This window comes from Rhyacophila brunnea, unplaced genomic scaffold, assembly GCF_057557595.1.
Source record: "Rhyacophila brunnea isolate RB1 unplaced genomic scaffold, BYU_Rbru_1.0 scaffold_11, whole genome shotgun sequence".
NCBI lineage: Eukaryota > Metazoa > Arthropoda > Insecta > Trichoptera > Rhyacophilidae > Rhyacophila > Rhyacophila brunnea.
This window is the reverse complement of record NW_028232763.1, coordinates 43,480,203-43,500,915: the sequence shown is the minus strand read 5'-3', so window position 1 is coordinate 43,500,915 and position 20,713 is coordinate 43,480,203. Positions and strand designations below refer to the sequence as shown.

The window sequence follows — 20,713 nt, the reverse complement described above, 5'->3', positions numbered from 1 at the left end:
TAAATATGACCAATAATGTATTATTTATTGTTTTATCACACTCATATTTTTATTGTAGGAGTTATTTATTAAATGCTAATTTGAATTATTTAATTTTAATATCATATGAAATGTATCCTAACCGATGAAAAACAGGTGGACCCCGCCATGTCGAGGACGTACACCAGACTCGCGCCACTCTACCGCAGCAGAAAGCGCCACCGGTCGGCGAGAAGCAGAATCCACTCCACCCAGCGTCCTCAGGGCATCTCCGGCAGTAACAACGACGTAGGCAATCCTCCATCCCCTGACTTGTCCAATGGAAACCACAGCAACGGCACAAAGCCTAAAGGCTGCTCGGCAAGAGACGTATATGGTGCTCTCGATCACTATCACAGGCACTCGCCGAGGCAAACGCTACAGGTTTGGCGAGGAAAAGATGATGGTTCTGCATGATATCATCAAGCATGGACACACTAGCCGGTCATCGTTGCACTGATACCGTCATCAAGCGTGTACCTCGCAGCGCCACTGCTTGGACTGCTTTTACGCTGAGAGAAGAGTTCTTGCAATAGTATTAACATTACATTAAATCTTTGGCGAAACATATTGTCCAGATAATAAACTGTGCTTTTTACTAAACTTAGTATTTACCACATATACTAATTTTAAAAAAATAATTCAATGGATAATTCACAACATTTGATAATGTGGCATTCTTTTATTATATGAACATTTTTATAAAAAAAAACGTAAATTAGGTACCTTCAAGCAATCGCTCGTATTCATAAAAAGATTAAGTATACGTCATTAATTAATTAACTAATTGATTTATAATATTTCTAAGTTTTTTAAATAATTTAAAATATAAATAATTTAAATAAAAATTTTTCATATTTTCTAACGTAACAAATATTTAAAACATTTGTATTATTTCTTAAAATATTAGTGAATAGAGAAATGTATTAATGCAACATAAGTATAACAAGAATAAATAGCTATATGTGATTTATATAATATGATTATAAACTTTGAGTATCAGCAAAAAATGCTGTAACTTGTGACTTAAATATAAATTCATCAATATTATTTTTAAACAAGTTTAATTTCTTTCTTAGCAGAAAAACAAAATAATTATACTACAGTATTGTGATATAAGTTGTTAAAAATATATGCATTTTATATATTCGCTTAGTAGAAATTGAAACTGTAGAATATATTATTACATATTTTTAAATTCATTATTTTTTCTCAATGAATAATTAATTAATACGTATATTGACACTTACATACTATTTTACTAATGAAAATATTATAATGCCGTATATTTAGACGGTATTTGAGTTTTATCACGTGTATAATTAATATATATAATTAATCTGAATAAAATAAGTCTTTTCTCTCAGTGTATCAGTCCAAGCTACATTACTTACCTGAAAACACTGGTGACTAAATCGGACACTCACAAGCACACGTGGAACACGGAAAAAAACACTATTATTTATGTTGCCATAATTTCAATTTCATAGGCAGATGAGCTGCAGTCACCGTGTGATTACTAAAATCATAGAGCACGAATAATGAAAAAAATAACTAAGTAGAAAAAACTGTCTAGTGATAGATACAAAATAGCAAATAACGTAATATTCAAAATGATTAAATTACACGAAACGACGCGATACCCGCCGACCGTCTGCCTCGAGGAATTTCATCATAAAAATGTCATTTAAATCGACTTGGACATAATATAAAATATAAATTATTTTATTAATACTAGAGCCGACTTGATAATTCTAGATAAAAAAAATCCTACAAAGATGTTATCATTGCCCATTGCCATGTTTACATTTGGCTTCACAATACCTGAGCCTTTCTCCAGTCAGAGAGCGTTAGTAATAATGGTGTAAATCACACGTATATTACAAGTTTATAAATACCAGTTAAAAATTGTTATTTTAATGTTGATAACATTAACAATGTGGCAATTTAAGTATTAGAGTGATAACTTTACTGATAATAAACGGTACGTATCACATTGTTTTGAACTGGCGCATAGTATTTATACGCTTTAATCTCATTCAATTTCGTAATCAAAAGATTTCATGATACACCCTTTTTTTCAAATATAGTTTTTTCATAGTATGAATATTTAATATACTTTAAGTATTAAGCATACAAGAGTAATTTTTCACTTGTTTAAACAAATACATGTGAAAATAAACGTTTATTTTGGGTATAGGACGATTCGGCGCCGGGATAACTGGGCGTCACGCAATCGAATAAAATTCAAAATTAAATAGACATTAGCGAATTATAGATGCCTACTTTTAAAACATATATTTTATAATATTATTATTTATATTTAGTTTATTGTTTTATTATTTAATACTTAGTGAGAATTAAAATATGCATACGTAAATAATGATTTAATTGTACATAATGTTTAAGTTTCAACAAAAAGAGAGTTCTTTTATTTTTTTTATATAAAGCCTTAGGCATGATAAATCTTAATCCGCAATAAAAAAAATATGTTAAGAGCAAAATGAATTAAAACTACTAAGCAGCAGACAGAAACTGATAAAATTATTCATATACTTTATGTATAAAATCGTAACAAACGTCTATGTATTTCATTCGACAGTGCGGCACCTAATTGTCCTGGCCCCCAGTTTTCCCATTCTCTTTAATTAACCATGAACTTGAATAGAAAATATCGTTTGTTCAATTTAACATATTAGTAATAAACTAATTCAAACATCCACATATAGATACGTTGCATCCACTTGTTACCTGAATCGATGTGTGTAATAGTGATTCAACAAGATTGATGATTTTCCATAACGGTCGGCGTGAATCTGCTAGTCGGCAAGACTTCGTGTAATTTAGCCATAAGACATAATATTATATACTGTCTCATTACATTTGACATCTTCTTTATCACTTCATATTCCATTGATCATTCATCTCATAAGTGATAACATTTTATATTTTTTACGCAAATCCTACTTAACTAAAACGATCATTGTAAAATCATATCTTATAAATATATCAGATTAAAAAAATAATCAATTGGTTGATGGGTTTTACTTGATACTCTTTGAGTATCTAGTAATTTTGTTGTATGGGAAATTAATATTTTTGTATTGTCCAAATAAAGCAGTAATATTCTAAATAATTAGTTATTTTATGGTTTGATTATAAGGACCTATATTTTTATTATAATATTATTAAGTAAAGAAGAAATATTTTGTAGGTGGTAAGTGATTTTATTAATTATTAATGTAGAAATTTACCTTAGCGGAATTAAATGCTGTTTAAGGTAAGTTACAAACTTAAAGTAAAATATTTATATGCTTAAGCTTTCTAATAAATATAATGTAAATAAATAATCTATGCGTTTGAGACTATCTACCTTATAAAGGTCTAGAAAAAATCAGCGCCGCCAACTAAACGTCCCTGAATCGACACCAGAAAAACTGGACAACCACAGCTAGGCACCATGCAGATTAATAAAATCCACAGTCAAATTTTAAACCAACAAGTAGATAAGCATGTACCTACTTATAATACAGCAAAATTTATGATCGTTTCTAAGACGTAATATATTAAGAGATTGTGCAGATTGTTTTTTTGACCATGTCAGATCTTAATAAGATCTTATGGGTCTCTATAGAGCGGAGGTTTGTATTAGCAGATTTAGTTTTTTTTCGAGAAATAGATGTCAGCCACTTGCTCAACCTATTAGGTTAGCCTCATACACAAATTAAAAAAAAAAAATATTATGTGTACTTGTTAGACCCAGGATTCGAATATGATACCCACGACTCTATAGGCCGATGCTTTAGCCGGGCGGCCATCGTGGGTGTGATTGTGTGTGGGTGGAATTGTGCAATACTGTGGATAAAATGTTGTAAATTTCGACCAATATTAAATGTTGTCCTATATTTTTTATCATTTTATTATTATGTTAAAGATTTGTGTAGTAATATATTGTATCAATCAAAAGTAAAACCACTCAAAAAGGGTCTTTGCAACATCCATAAACCACAGTTTATTATAGGTAGATACGTGATTTTCTACTTATTGCTTTAAATTGTAAAGTTAGTAGATATTATCTGTCGTCTAGTAGGCGTCGTCCAGTCGGCGACGTCCAACCGGCGGCGCCAAATAAACCCATCCTCTGTACTTACTTTAGTGAATACTTATGATATATTATGGAATTCTATGAACTGACATTAATCCGACATAGTATTACATTTTTTTTTAAATTAAATCTATAAATTGAAATAAAACTACCTTAAAAATACTGCTTTAATATATTCCTTGGCTAGGTAAAAATAATGAAACTAAATGCATTCATTCTTATCCATTATTATCATTTTATTAACAATGCCTTTTTCATAAAAATCATCGTAGCATGAAGTCACTTTGCATAGCTGCACATTTTAATGACACCTAACTGTTACAATATGATAATTATTAATTATTATTTTATGTGTCTAGCACAAACACTGATTTTATTTTAAATCTTGTATACACAGTGATCGTGTACTTTTAATATATTAATACTATTCCAAAAATAGATATTTTACGATTTAGGAAAAAAATACTGTTGAAACTAATATTTGTTTTAAATAAGTCAACCGAGGGTATAGTTGCAATTTTCGTCATTTTTTAATTGTTATTAAAGAGTTTTTATTCTTCAATTTCTTATATACAAATGCAAACCGTCCAGTTGTGCCTCAAGAACGAGTAGTATTAGACTCCCTTGTGGCATTAGGAACATATTAATATTATGTCCAAACCACCGAAAAAGCTTATTCGTAATTATTTTTTTCACGCAAACGTACCAGTATATTCCGAAAATTCCGTAAAAACAAAAGCTTCAAAATTGATATTTTTGGCCATAGTAAGAAGCCATGTCTTCCGGCTAAGCAATGTTTGTTCCTCACAGAATTAATAAAAAAATTAAAATAGAAGTTAGCCGACTTTACAACTACAATCTATCATCAACATCACGTTATTTTACAATAATTTAGTATCATAAATGTCACTGGTATCTACAATGATATTTTTTAGACAAATATAAAAAATTCAATAAAAGTCAAAAAGTATTTTAAATAATTTAGCAGATATACCTATAATCAATTACCTTGAGTAAAATATCTACTGTTTTGGAAAAGTATAGGTTATATATAAATAATTTTCTTCTTACTTAAATATGCATTCTCATCATAATATTATAAATATGTTCATTTATTTTAAAATAATATAATATTAAGTTCATGACACTAATATGTATTTTATATCAGACGGAAATCTATTGATTTATGTTACGTATGTATACAAGGAAATGGAAATTGTATACTTTGTCTCATGTGTTATACTTTTATCTATATAATAGTATATACATAGATTTTTTACAGGTGTACATTTCCTCGATAAAACCTTTCAAATAAAACGCCTGTCACCTTAACGCGGTTGAATCCATAAACTTTTTTTTCCCTTCGTTAACTTCGAATTTACTTACGTCGAATTATTTAATAATTAAAAGTATCAATTTAAATACTTAAAATATTAAAAATTATATATATGCTAACATATTATTTTTTAGTGAATTTTAATAACATAGCATATTATATTGTGGGATTGCTGCCAAAAGTTGGTATGTCGATAATTTCGGTATTTAGAGTTAACAACGAAGTAAATGTCCATATTATATAAATATGTATACTAGAAAGAAACTTTAAGGCATCCAGATATATAGAACATGAATATAAAGCACAAAGAGGTAAGCATTATGCCCGATTTTAGAGGACATGTCAATCTTCAGATTGTAATTACTCCATAACATGATTTTGAGACTTTTGGCAGTAACTTCACAATATAAAATTAGAATAAATATTTTTTTATCAGAAAAACGTGATTTGTTACCCACAGTCTGAATAGTAATTTTTTTTTTACGTTGATTACTATAAAATTATATTTTATTTTTGCACTAAATATTAAACCAAAATTTCAACAATGAAATACGCTCAAAATTCAACAAACCGCATGTCAGATAATATCATAATAATAATGTTATCTCGAACTAATAGTGCTGGTAAATTAAATAATTTACAATTAAACTTGTGGAACTCAGTAATAATATAACAATACTAGAAATTGAAATTTAATAACATGTTTATAATAGTCTCCTTTGAGAATGCCACCCTTTACAAATCAGGAGAAACTTTGCTTTGAATGAACAGCGTACGAGGATATTATTGAAACACAACGGAAATATCATATAACATTAATTTGAAATGAGAATTAATAGATCTATTATTTAGTTTAATAATTAAGAGATTATGTCTGTATCATAACATTAACTGTCTTAAGACGCTTAAGTAACTAAATTATTAACCCTATCAAATAAAATACTACGGTCGTATTACGAAAATTAAATAATATACTGTGTCTGTAAGATTTCTTTTTAATAATTTTTGACAAGCCGATTCATTTATTTCAATGCTGAAATAAACTGAAATAATAGTGCAGAAAAACATAATTGTTTTTGTATCGTAATTAAATTTAATTATTAAGGGAAATCACTCGTAAAGGGGAACGTTCCCTAATAGGGTTTAAATGAAAAAAATAGCTAATCTAGAACCTAGAATACTACGTAAAAATATTAAATAAACACATATTTCATTTTTGAGGCGTGTATTTTCAAAGTGAACTTATTTCACTTTAACAATTTTTTTGCAAAAGCCAAAAAACTGTTTACTGTGTTGATGTTAGACGTCATGCTTTTTGTATTCAAAAAAGTTACTTTCGTTACTAACACATCGATTTTGAAGTTGATTTTTCTACTAGATTGAATGCTATTAGGTTTTTCTATACTTACAAAAAATACTTGTATAAAATTTTATTTTTAAATTCTGGCATTCATAACTCATTTTCGTCAAGTAATGGATAAATTCACTTTGAAAATACACCCCTCGTATCCGTGTATATTGGACCTTTTTGGTGTGTGCTCAAATCTATTCGTAAAATTTTATCGGTAAATATTTTTATTGATGTTTTTAATTGACTAATAAAGCTCCATATTTTTATGCTATCCGTATTCAATGGTAATTTGGTGTAATTTTTATCAAGGTCTATTATTTATTACCATCACTGATAAACTCTAAAATATTTTCTGTTATTAAAAATGATGGTGTAGGAAATAAAACAGTAGCGTGGTATATTCATAGTTACGTGATGCTAATCTGTTTTTTTTATAAACCAGGTCGATGACGATGCGACCTCGCAGCCGCCACTGGCGCATCAAAAGCCAGGGCTGTACTCGGTGTTGGGCGCGACGAAACCGCCCCCCGGGCAACGGCTGAGCGTGGCTGTTTCCGCCCTTAGGCTCGCCGCGGCAGGGCGGCTATCGTTAACATGCTTGGCGACTATTCCCGCCTACCGCGGACCATCGGGTCGTTATGCCGACGCGAGAAACCACACCGTTATTGGTGAGTATTGTGGCAGGTGTTTACCTGGATTTTATTACCTTGCTGCGGTGTTATAGATTTTGAAATTATGTGACCTTACAAAGCTTACGTGCATACTATAATCGATTACCTACTGTAATCTGAAATTATTCTAACAATGGGGAAAATGTAGGTACATCACCTTTTATTACAATAAAATTATTACCGAATTAAATCGATTATAACCATATAAGTCTTAAAAATGATAGCGTCTTTTAATTGCTGAAACAAATGATATTTTACGTAAAACCGCAGAGAAAGAAGGGTTAATCATAGTATACTGATTTGTATTTTCATTGTGGGATTTATGAAAAATGAAGATAGTGTTGTGTTTTTTCGATTAAATATATTATATATATTTTTATAATATTATTATATATATTTTTTAAACGAAAGTGCGTCTTATAATAACAAACAAAAAACGCTGAATGAGTTCAAATTTAAAAATTATGCATTAATGCATATTAATGGAATAATAATTTTACAAAACGTGAGCATTGTTGGATTAATTATTATTAATTGATTAACAGTTTTAATTGGAAGTATTTATGATATTTAAAATAATAATATTTATTGTTCTCTATATTAAGCTCTAAAACTATCGACAAAATATTGTTCTAAATAATATTAACTAAAGATAAAAAAATAAATAATGTGGGAGTGTATTCTTTTTATTAATACGTCTCTCGTACTTTTTGTACATAACAGTAGCGTAGTGTACATAATATTATATTATCATTCATTTTTATTTTATTACATATCTCTTTTATATATAATATATTTTTTGTGCTGTAGACTAGTATTAGTGAATATGGGGGAAATATAATAAGGACACCACAAAAATTGTCTTTTATAAACTGAACATTTCATATATTATTATATTTGAGTATTAAAACAGATATAAGAGAACCAACTTACAAGTTAATAATTAATATTTTAGTAATTGATAAGTTACTTAAGATTAATAATAGTCAAAAATATATATCATATCAAGCACTTCTGAACTATTCCACTTTCTATAAATAATTTACTAACAATAATTTAATCATTATCAAAAGTATTGACATGAATTACAAATAGTGATTTCATATGAAAATATATTAATGTATTTTTATTTGTCTTTGTTAAAGGTAAAAATTCTGCGTTTTGTTATCAATACAGTGGAAGAAAAATACTACTGATATTATGATTGGCACCATATCTATAACACACATTATAAATTATCGTTTCCCTTTCTATAATTCCAAAATAATATTCTCGACACGCCAGGAAGCAAACCCTTATCTCTCATGAGATGACTCTATATTTCAACTGAGCTGTGTTTAATAATAAATTATTTTGAGCTTTAAACCACCATAAAACCCTATTCCAACGTAGTTCAGTAAAGCTATATACGACCTCTACAATATTGTAGGGAGAACGTAGTGATGCATTCAAATAACATAATATAGATTTCAGGAACATATTATAATATCTGTTTATCAAACTTTAATAGTAAATACCTTGTTGGGTTATCTTCATGACGTTAAAAAAATAACAAGGAACACATTGTATAAACGGTAGCATAGTTATTTCAAATGATTTACACAGTAAGTATATTTTAATATTAAATATAGGTGGAATAATAATAATTATTGCTCAAACACTTTCCTAAGTACCTACAATAGTTATTTTATGAAGAATAATTATTATTATTATATTTTAAAAAAAAATGTACTTAATTTATTTCTGACAGTAAAATTAACTAAAGAAGAGTTTTCCATATTTTTAATTGTAATTTTTCGATTAAAAAAACGATAAATATTTAAATTGGGTATCACTTAGAAAATTTTTATTTAAGAAAAATGGTTTTGTAGTTAAAATATTGTATTTTATTACATTATGAATGGAAAAATATGTGACTAGAAATTTAACGTTTAAAATCACAAATAACGACTTGATTTCACTCATAACACAATTTAGAGTGTAGATGAAAATCTTTACAGTCAAATTTCCCAAAGTCAAAACTCAGAATTCAAAATTCAAAATAATCCTCAAAAAAATATATATAATATATATAATATCTTGTAAACTTCAGTAAGTATAAATTTATTTGCCAAATATAAATGATGAGTTAAAATTAACATCAGAAGATTAGTATAATAATACTATTCAAACGAGTAGATAATATAAAACAAATAACAGAATAATAAGGAAACTTCAAATTTAATTTTAAATACCACTAAAAACCTTAATAGTATTAAAATAAATAATAAGACATTGTAATAAAATATCGTTTGTAAGAATCTAAGAAGTATTCTCACGAACTTACGTAAAACGATTTAATTATTCAAGTAAAACTCATTAAGTGATCAGTTAAACATAAAACATAAAAAATCCTATATATTTTTATAGGTGGGATTTAATAGAATATCGAATGTGTGTTGGCATTTTCACTGCTCGGGATTTTGATCATCGGACTTATTTTCTCGACCAAAAAGATAATAGTCATTATACTTTAATGACTGTTTTAATAAATAAAACATTTTTTTCCAGTTGATGTGTTGGTAGCAGAAGTACTCGAACCCGAGCCCACCGAAGAAGCTTTGAACGCTGTCTCGCGAGGCAATTCATTCCATATAAAATACACTCTCTTTTCATTTTCACTTGTACTACTCATTACGAAAGCTATCGTCAATTATTCTTAATCTTAGATCGAAATATATTTTCTCTGTGATTGATTGCACAATTTTAAATCTGTCTGATTGTTATTATACTATATGTTTGTTTATATATTATATATATATTGAAATAATAGCACCAGCAGTAATTTAGAGTGACTACCAATGAAATTTATTAAATCGAGTTATATATACCTACACACCGTTTCACAAACCGCATAGTCCTGCAAAACCTAAATACTATCAAAAATAAAATACAATAATAAGTATGTAGTATATACTTCTGATGTGAACATGCGTGCCCATTGGCAGATGAGTCGCTGCAACATGATGCAATGGCCCATCAACGACCACGCACAGTGATTTCCTCTTACCCTCGTGTGTATATTACCTCATCTTATCACTGCAACAGCGGAACTGACGATTTACCCCGCTTCATTTCTCTTTATATCTAGACAGTACATAATACATAAACTGTGTATGGTTATACTCATCCACTGGCCGTTGTGTCGAGTTGCACCCATTGGCCATCGTAATGGACGCGCAGCCTAATATGTATCATTTAATTAGTCTGCAGTACATCACATTTACATATTTATCACATCAAAACGGACAATCGTTATTTTGATAAAAGATTATTGTGACTTTCACTATTCTCATTCATTACTAATATACGCCTTGATACCCAGTAGACTCATTGATTGTTTTTGATAGTTATTTGACACAAAAATCACTTATTTCCTCGTCTGTGGAAAATGAGATCGCAAAATTTTACGTATGTGTACCAACTGTATTTTATTGGCGTCAAATCTAACTAAAACACTTTTTAATATATTGGATTTTCCAAGCTTATCAATTCCATTATTTGATGATTGGTCTATGACTGTAGTATGTTATTATATTTTTATGCTATCTCAGAGTTTTAGCACTATTGAAAATTTTATTATTAAATCAGTTTGTCTTGATAAAAGGCTTAAAAATTAATACACAAAGATAGCCGAACCATCGAATACTGCTAAATTATTGTTGGTGCTAGTACAACAAACGAATTTTGGTAAAAAAATAAAATAAAATATTGATGAATGTGAATAAGTTAAGAGAGAAATCATATTCATCAGACTTATTTGTATACTATTCATTTTAATACCTATTATTCAACTCATATTCAAGACCAAAAAAAGTTGTAAAGGAAATTCAAGATAAATGCATAGTTAATAAATAAATTTCCAATTGGATTTTTAAGAGAGTAATCGAAAAGTTTTTACGATGATATTTTCTACGGTGCAAAAATGAAGGTTTTTTTTAATTGTTAATTTTGTTTAATTACTATTATATGTTTATATAATTATCTTTGACAATAGTATAACCAAATAATTCCCTTGTTGTCTTGAAAGATAAACGAAATATTGGTATGTTTTAGGATATTTTAGAAAGTTTAGTTTAGAATGTATTGCATTTATTTCAATCAGAAACGACTTGTACTTATATATCTGTCTTCCAAGTAGTTCAATGCTATTTTTGGGATTCATTGAAATCACTGTAAAATATTATATAAGTAAGCCCTCAAAAAGGTAGTAAAAAAATGAACTGCGTGTGCGTATTCCAACTAGTTATACTCAACGGTAGATAAATAAATTAATTCAAAAAATTACCCCCATTTTAATTTTATTCTAACAAAACTAATTATTTTATCTATTGTTTTTTTTTTCTTTAAACGAAATTTTTATAGTACACCAAAACTTCTAACTAAATAAAAAAGTATACTTACCTAAAACTAATTAACTCTGGAAATATTTAACGACAAAAATTAAATGTCGAAAATGTCATTAAATGTGAAAAGATTATAAAAATGTATTACATAAATATATCAGAATATTTTGTATAACTTCGCCTATTCTGTGATGTCAATTGACGTTACATAAGCTCTTAAATATTATTTTTTCCAAATTATTATGCCATTAATCTGCTTCCTATCTTAAGTATCCATAAAATAGTTGACAAAACAAAAGATAATAAACATAGGTAATCTATATGTATGTTCCATTTTAAAATATTGTTAAATCAGGATACTCAGATGGTGGGTAACACAATTTGACAGCACAGAACAGGTAGATTTTCTTTAGCACAGTAAGATAACGGTTAAAATGGAAATTTATACAATATATTTATAAAATCAATAGTAGCTACTGCTGACCTTATAACTATTTTTTATTTGAAGACTTTGACAATCAGTTTTGTAAAAGTTTACAGGAAAAAGCATAAAGATTATTATCTTTTAATTTTTTAGACATGAAATAACAATCAAAAATTGAGCTCCAAAAGTTGTATTCTTTACATTTTATAGAATGTTTTATGTACCTATATAATCCTATTCCAAAATATTTTAATGGTTGTAGATTGTAAAATGTAAATTAAACATTTGTCCAAATCTCGATGTTGCATTTCAAACAAAACTCTTAGGAAAAAGCTCTAAATATCTTAATGATTCTTATTCTAAAGCTGCATACTGTATTCAAAGAAACATATTATATTAAGCCAACGATATTTTTGTGAAAAAAACCTATTTGAATAATATAATATGCGTTATTGTAAAAAGCTTAAATGTACATTGGAAACCGAATTTAGTGTTAAAAAAAATAATTATTGTTATTGTGCCTAAAGCAAAATAATAAAGTCTTATAAATATTTCTATTTTCAGTATCTTTGTAACAAAACAGCTTTCAGTAACTTTCAACCTCATTATATTTTAACAAAATTTACAAAAAATTATGACTTTACTTCAGTATTACCTATATCATAATATGCAATAATATTTTCACAGAAGTAAACCCATTCACTTTAAAAAATAATATATAGTATTATAATACATGACCATATTTGAAAAAGAGATTTCGAAGTCAATTGAAAACTCCAATAGAAAGTATATTGAATATTAATTTTACAATGTGACTTTACAATGTATAAAACGCATTACGTGCCGATAAAATAATAATTTCAAAAAAATACTATAACAACGACGATTAAAATAACAATTATTAATTTATAAAATGAGAAAAGACAGTGCATGGTAATGACATAAGTACACATTTTTTTCTATAAAATCAACAAATTATTTAGACTGCTCCAAAATTTAACATTTTTTTTCTTTTATCATTAAAAATGCTTGTGGACCCTTCAAAAGTATTACCAACAAATACTTAACATCCGCCACAGGATCAATAACGCAGAAATGTATTCTAAACGTAAATCACTCTTGCCAGGAACATAAAATCACACGAACTCACACAAGCCACGGAGCAAAGCGAGCCTATGTAAAAAGATTTAAATTGAGGGACGATGGCTGTTGCCCACGTGACAGTTACACATCTCAAACTATCTCGCATGTCATCAACGACTGCCTTATACTAGAAAAAGAGCAATGGACTCTTAGAACTCTATGTAGATAGCATAATCAGGAAATTGATTTCCTACTACTTTAAGAAATATTAAAGAACAAAACAACACAAGAACACTACACAAAATATTTAATTCTGGCCATAAAGAAAATTTAAGATATTAATGAGTCGCCTAGAGTCATAACTCACAGTTTTCAATTTTATAATTTTTGAGTTAAATAATATTCCAATTGATTTTAAAAGCATTAATAATATATATATTTATAAAGAAAAATAGTTTTGTATCAAAAGTCACTTTAAACCGTGTGAAAATCGTGAACAAAGTTGACTGTTAGTGTCATAACTCACATTTTTCAATGAACCTTACCTAACCTAACCATATAGAGAGATCTATTTCACATAGTGTGCTGTGTCTACAGCGTTAGGAGTATTATATATATATTTAAATAATGTAAATCGACTTACTCATTAATATTCAAGGGAGTTATTTTCTGTGCGCTCTAGTGGTTTTTTGCGATTATCTCAAAACCCTATGTTTAGAATAAGTATGTGAGTTATGACTCTAGGCAACTCAAATAGAGGAACATATATAATTGCACATCAACATAACTCACCCTCTTAACCACCTTGTACGAAATAGCAAGGGCATGATGATTAAAAAGAAAATATTACCAATATTTTGAAAGGTATGACTTTTCTATTTTTTTTATACTGAAATAAAGTCATAATTATAAAATATTTTTTACACTGCCTTGCGTATTCTTCAAATTTATAAATATTGCAGTAAAGAAGTAATATAATTCCGTTAGTCATAGCAACGCAAAAGTCTTAATTATTATGCCAATTGACAATTGTGTAAAATAGTTCATAAGATTAAAAGATAAATATTATATAAAATGCCTTGAGTGGCACTTGATGTCTTCCTTAAATAATAGTTAGATAATATACGATGTAGTGTAAATCTTTTTAGGATAACATTATTATGCTAATAATGAGCCTATTTTATTTAGGATAATCGAATGAGTATGATAGATTGTAACATTAACATTTTTTTTTACTTAAATTGCTACATACTTATTTTTTTATAATATCAAAAATCAATAAATAGAACACTAATAACTGTTTTTTGATTTTCGCTATTAAGTTTTATTCATATAATTATTATTCGCCAAAAATGTTTAAGTAAATTTAATTACTTACTCTTTTTTTTTCCAAATATAAACAACATCAGGAAATATTGTAATAAACGAATAAAAATATATTTTTTCCGAAAAGTGACTAATAAATTGCACTTACTTAATCAGTTTTTGCTGCTTGGACTTTTTTTAATGTACGGTTATTAGTTTTTCGTTGGATTAGACAGTGTAAATTGTTTTAAACATCTCGGTGTAAATATTACGAAGCGCCTTTAGCCTTCTTTTGTTGTGGTTCATTTTAAGTAAATAATTTAATTTATTAGAAATAAGCGATATAAACTTAATGAAATGATAAAAATATAAATGTCAAACAATGCTTTTCCAATCTAACAATAAATATTATTGATTTTCAGCAACAATCAATCCTATTTACATGCATAATATTATAACTATGTAATAATCCGTGTAAAAATATTGATTCAAAAATAGTGGACGTCGATATTTTTGTCAAAATGTCCAAATCTAATCACATTTTGGTAAAATATTAGCCATATTGGGAAACAAACAATCAGACCCGGTTTTAAATAAACTTTCAGTTAATGATTTTTTTCAATGGTTAATAATTTTTTTAATAAGAAAAAAATACTTAAAGCTTTTTTGTTGTTTATTTATTTATGTAAATGTATGGATATTAATTTGTATGTATCTATCTGTTTGTTTTCCAATATCTACTCTGTATCATAATATATTATGCTTATGTGAAAACAAAAAAATCAAAAAACTATGTATGTACCTACATGTATTTATAAAATAGATGATCAATATATTAAATACCTATCAACCACATTCAAATATAAATAATCAAAATCTCAAAACGATGGATGTTATATGAAATAAAGATATTCTCAATTATACAAACATGTCTTTTATTTTACAATCGTTTTATCGTTTCAGATATTTTACAGTTATCACCCTTTTACCCAATTTCCTTAAATATTCCTTCTAAACAATTTGATATTATGCCCATTAATGTTCTTCTGGGTATATTTAATTTAGTGACAACTATATCGCCACCAGGCTAACAATCAATAATACTCGTAATTAAACCAATAACCTAAAATTAAAAAAATATAACATAACAAGTGTGCGAGTGGGTGAACTGGAGTCCAGGCGTGCTCCAAGAGTCCAGAAATCCCATCATCGAAAGGTTAGTGTCTGAGATTCATTGTTGTATCTATCTCACTCTACCCAAACTCGACATATTTAAATTATCGCCAAATACATATTTAACCATTCGCATATTATATATTATTAAAATTATAGATAATTATTATAAAATCACATAATGTATATACATACTTATTATGAATCTTATTATTATGAAGCTTATTCAGCATTTTGCAAATGTGGAACCCAGAATTTTCGCGATGGAAAATAGATACATAATATGTATATATATATATAATTTCGACTTTATACTATCACACCTTTTTACCCAAAGACTAAAAAACGCAGTTAATGGTTATTATTGATCACGCTTAATGTTTTCCATAAAAATTCTCTCATCTATCAGTGTCACACAATAAAGTAGTCGCAACATAGTACGATTAATAGAATTGAGAGGATTTTTTTTAAATATTCATAATATATTATAGCAATATATTACCACTACAACAAGTCATGACAATAATGTTGGGAAACGGAGTATTGCACTAATAGAAGAGAATTGCGGGGTATGAGAAAATCACAGAATACTTTATTGTAACAGTATCTTGCGTACTGGACTACGAGGGCTACAATACGTTCACATGACAATTAGATTAAAAAATACAGATTATAATCAAGCCAGTTATGGGTTCAATCTTCTTCTTATTGTGCCATCCCCTAGCGGAGGTCGGCCACCATCAAGGCAATTTTATATTTGTCGTCTGCTACCCGGAACAGTTTGGTGTAGCTGCACTCGTACCAATCACGGAGGTTCTTAAGCCACAAAATGCGGCGCCGTCCTCTGCTACGCTTCCCATTGATCTTTCCTTGAATGACAAGTTGGGGAATGCTGTATTTTTGTCCTCTCATAATGTGGCCGAGGTATTGTAGTTTCCTGGTTTTGATACTACGTAGAACTTCTCGGTCCTTCCCCATTCGATTGAGAACTTCAACATTTTTCACCCGGTCAGTCCAAGGAATTTTGAGGATGCGTCTATACAGCCACATTTCGAAAGCTTCAAATCTCCGTGACATCTCTTGTTTTAGCGTCCAAAACTAAGTTTAGTATAGTAAGTAATTTGGTAATTCAATAAATACTTAATTTAATAAAATGGCCAGATTATTTATTATAACATCCAATTTCTGAAGGTCCGTATGCTTCGGCTCGGAACAAAAAGGTTTATTTACTTTAATTATATTTTAAAAATGCAAAATGGTTGGGTCAAATGCTAGCCTTCATCCTTTCTTCTCATCTACTCTCGAATCCTTGTTTTTTATTGTCGCGAGATCAGGGCAACCGAGCAATTACGGGCCATCATTTGACCGTGATTGAATAACTCTCAGTTACCTCAAAACAATTGGTGTACGTGTGAGCCTGTTACCGCTAAACTACAGTTTATTGATAAATTCAATTATCATACAGACTGATTCAAAAGTTAGCTCAAGACAACGAACGGGTGCGTGTTCTCGCACCGCGTTAACTACCAAATGACTCAAAACATACTTAAAACATAAAACTTAAACTTAAATCATACATAAAGGTCAGTGTCTGGCATCTTGTGTAAACCCCCCCCCCCCTCTAGATCCGTAATCGACCATCACCATTACCCTGAAATTACAGTCCAGTGCTAAAAGCGCCACTATATACAACCTATACTTCGTAAACAAGTTTCTTAATACAACCTTTGCTTTTGGAACTATATAATAAGGATCTAAAATGGGTAATATATCCGCATATTATGTAAAAACTAGGGAATGGTAGGATATAATTATTATAGCTTGCAAAAGAGAATCACCTAACGAATCTTGTTATTATGTAGTACCCGAATGACTGATACCATCCAAAAAGTAAAACTGGATACAGCTAGATGTATAAGACACCTCGTTAATAGAGAGTGATATCAGTTGGAGAGACATTTATCCAGCAGTAAACTAATCCAGTCTGATATACCGTAGTGTGAAAAAAATATGAGCTTAAAAATTTAATCACTCCATTGGATTTAGCAAGGCAAATTCCGTTGACTTAATTCAGAAAAAAATATTCATGTCTAAGTTTCCCTGAGAAACTTTTAAATCTTTTGAATGAACATTTTATCTATTTAAACTATTCCAGATGGTAAATGTAAAAAAGCTTATTTGATAAACTTTTTTTAACTTTTAAGGATAATAATTATTTACGTACTCGTCCATAGTAATTTATAAAGTGCTTAAGAGCATACTTCAGTGAAACGGCAAATAATTTTCAACTATAGGTGCGACGAAATTTTGGACTAGCTGCCAATCGGAGAGCGAAAGTCGAGCTATGAACACGTCAATTTGTTTTGTGAGTGCGTTGGGGGAATTAAATTTTAAATCGCGTAAATATGACTTAAACACGTTACCCAATTACTTGAAAAAGAAAACATGTCAATGGATATATAATTATTATTACTAATAGAACAATAAACATAACATTAAAAGGACGCATGTTGAATTTTTATGACAAATTATGTTTTATTCTACACGCGTCCTTTGCATAATCTTCGCGTTGCGTAGTCACGATCGTTTTAGACCATGCCCCAGCTGAAGTATAGCCTTAAACTGATCATTATGTACCTAGGTACCTACGCCATTTTAATGCTCATTTTAGAATTACTTCTAGGTAATAACTATAATAATATATATATATTTTTATTAATATTTTTATAATGCGTCAACGATTGCTGAGCGGTAACTTGTTGGCTTGTAATGTCATGGTACTCCGTTATGAATTACGTGTCTGTCAAATTAAAACGTTATTTAAATATGTTTGGACCTGGAGTATTATAGTACTGTTTCCACATTTATTTCAAATCAAATCAAATCAAATCAAATTTATTTATTTTACATATAATGAACATAACAAATTATAAATTCAAAGCGTTCACGACATGACATAAAATAAGTGTTAATAATAAAATAAAAATAAAAATACAGAGAAAAAGTAATAAAATAAGAAAATAAATTAAATAAGTAACAAAATAAAAGTAGATGGAAGCACACAGAGTGAACTTTGATAAACCCTATCTTAAAAACTTATAAAACAACGTCCACCTAAATTCACCCTCACGTAAGTGGAATATATCAATATCCGAAGCGATTTCATTAAGCATGGTTACTGCCCTCCCAATTGGCATTACTAATGGCAGGTTAGTTCTGCACCGTGGGAGAACAAACAACGCATGCCCTCGATTCCTAAGGTAATTATCAGAGACACACAAGCCAATACCACCAAGAATGGCAGAGTTCACATTTACGCCGCGTATAAGTCTGAAAAAATATGTAGCTAAATAAAGATCCCTTCTAAATTTTAAGCTACAGTATGTAAGCATCCCTAAGAGAAAATCAGTCGGATAGAGCCACGGATAATATCCATACAACCGAAAGTAAAGGAGTCGTAAAAATTTCTTTTGGACTCTCTCCACCATAAGGCCGTACTTCAACTGATGCGGGGCCCAAACGATAGACCCACTCTCAAGTCTGCTTCTAACTAAGGAGTTATAGAGAATTTTTAATACCGTAACATCCGAAAAGACCCGGGAAGTACGCAAGACAAAGCCCAACATCTTTAGCGCCTTTTTACAAATGGTATCTATATGACCACTAAACGTCAGTTTACCGTCAAATGTAATTCCAAGATCTCTTACAGATGCTATTCGCGAGAGAACTCTGCCATGCATCGAGTACTGGAAAAACAATACTCGTGAGGCTTTAGTAAACTATAAAACATTGCATTTATCAATATTGAAGTCCAGTTTGTTACGCCTGCCCCAATCTAATATATTATCTATATCAAGTTGAAGTTGACGACAATCGTCCAAGGTGACAACTTCCATGAAGAGTTTCAAGTCGTCAGCAAACAACAAAAACATAGCACTTTTAATTACCAATGCTATGTCATTTATAAAAATCGTGAACAGCAATGGCCCTAAGTTTGAGCCCTGGGGGACACCAGAAAATGTGTAAAAGGTCTGTGACTGATAAAGGCCGTACGAAACGTATTGTTGACGGTTGCTAAAATAACTCCCGAATAGCTTTAGAAATCGATCCGACAATCCAATAAGTTGGAGTTTTTCCATTAGAATATCGTGATCGACTCTGTCAAATGCCTTCGAGAAATCATTGTAAGAACAGTCGACCTGGCTGCCTCTATCTAGTACTGACGACACATAATCAGTGAATACCATCAGGTTGGTTTCCGTTGATCGGCCTGCTCTAAATCCATGCTGTTCATTCATTATAAATGACTCAATTTTTGGAGAAATCATGCTGTGCATGATCATCTCCAGAACTTTTGCTGGTGTAGAGAGAACAGCTACCGGCCTGTAGTTTTCTACTGACGACTCTGTACCACTCTTATGAATTGGAGTCACCTTCGACATCTTCCATAATTCCGGAAAGATACCTGTCTCCATTGTAAGATTATATATATATGCAAGTGGGCCTTTGACAAAATCAACACACCCTTTTAAAAAAAATGTAGGGACGTTATCCGGTCCCAAAGAGCGCGTATTCTTAAGTTTTTTAATAAATCGAAACACGTCACCTTCATCAATTGGGAAGATGTCAACGGATTGGGCACCGCACGATCGTTTTCTTGACGTTGAGGCGACATCCAGATTCGGAATACTACTTGCGTAGACGGACCTGAAATGACCAGCAAATGCTTCTGCCATTCCATGTCCAGTCACCTCTTCGCCCTTCCAAGTCATCGAATTGGCAAATCCACCATCCTTTCTTAATGATTTTATATAATCCCAAAACGATTTAGGATTTTCGCGAATGCAATCCCTTACCGATTC

General features: G+C 29.6%; 1 protein-coding gene across 2 annotated transcripts in view; it reads left to right on the top strand.

Moving 5' to 3' along the window:
* The window catches only part of LOC147078745 (uncharacterized), a 146,615-nt gene extending 131,019 nt beyond the window's left edge, over nucleotides 1-15,596 (top strand). Inside the window, exons 6-8 of one of the 2 annotated variants that reach the window (XM_085960423.1) lie at nucleotides 136-402; nucleotides 7,253-7,478; nucleotides 10,032-15,596. In XM_085960423.1, the coding sequence (XP_085816549.1) occupies nucleotides 136-402; nucleotides 7,253-7,478; nucleotides 10,032-10,183 (645 nt within the window). In that variant the 3' untranslated portion in view covers nucleotides 10,184-15,596. The remainder of the gene's footprint in view (nucleotides 1-135; nucleotides 403-7,252; nucleotides 7,479-10,031) is intronic. The other variant, XM_085960424.1, reaches the window with a different exon arrangement.
* Nucleotides 15,597-20,713: the final 5,117 nt, after the last annotated feature.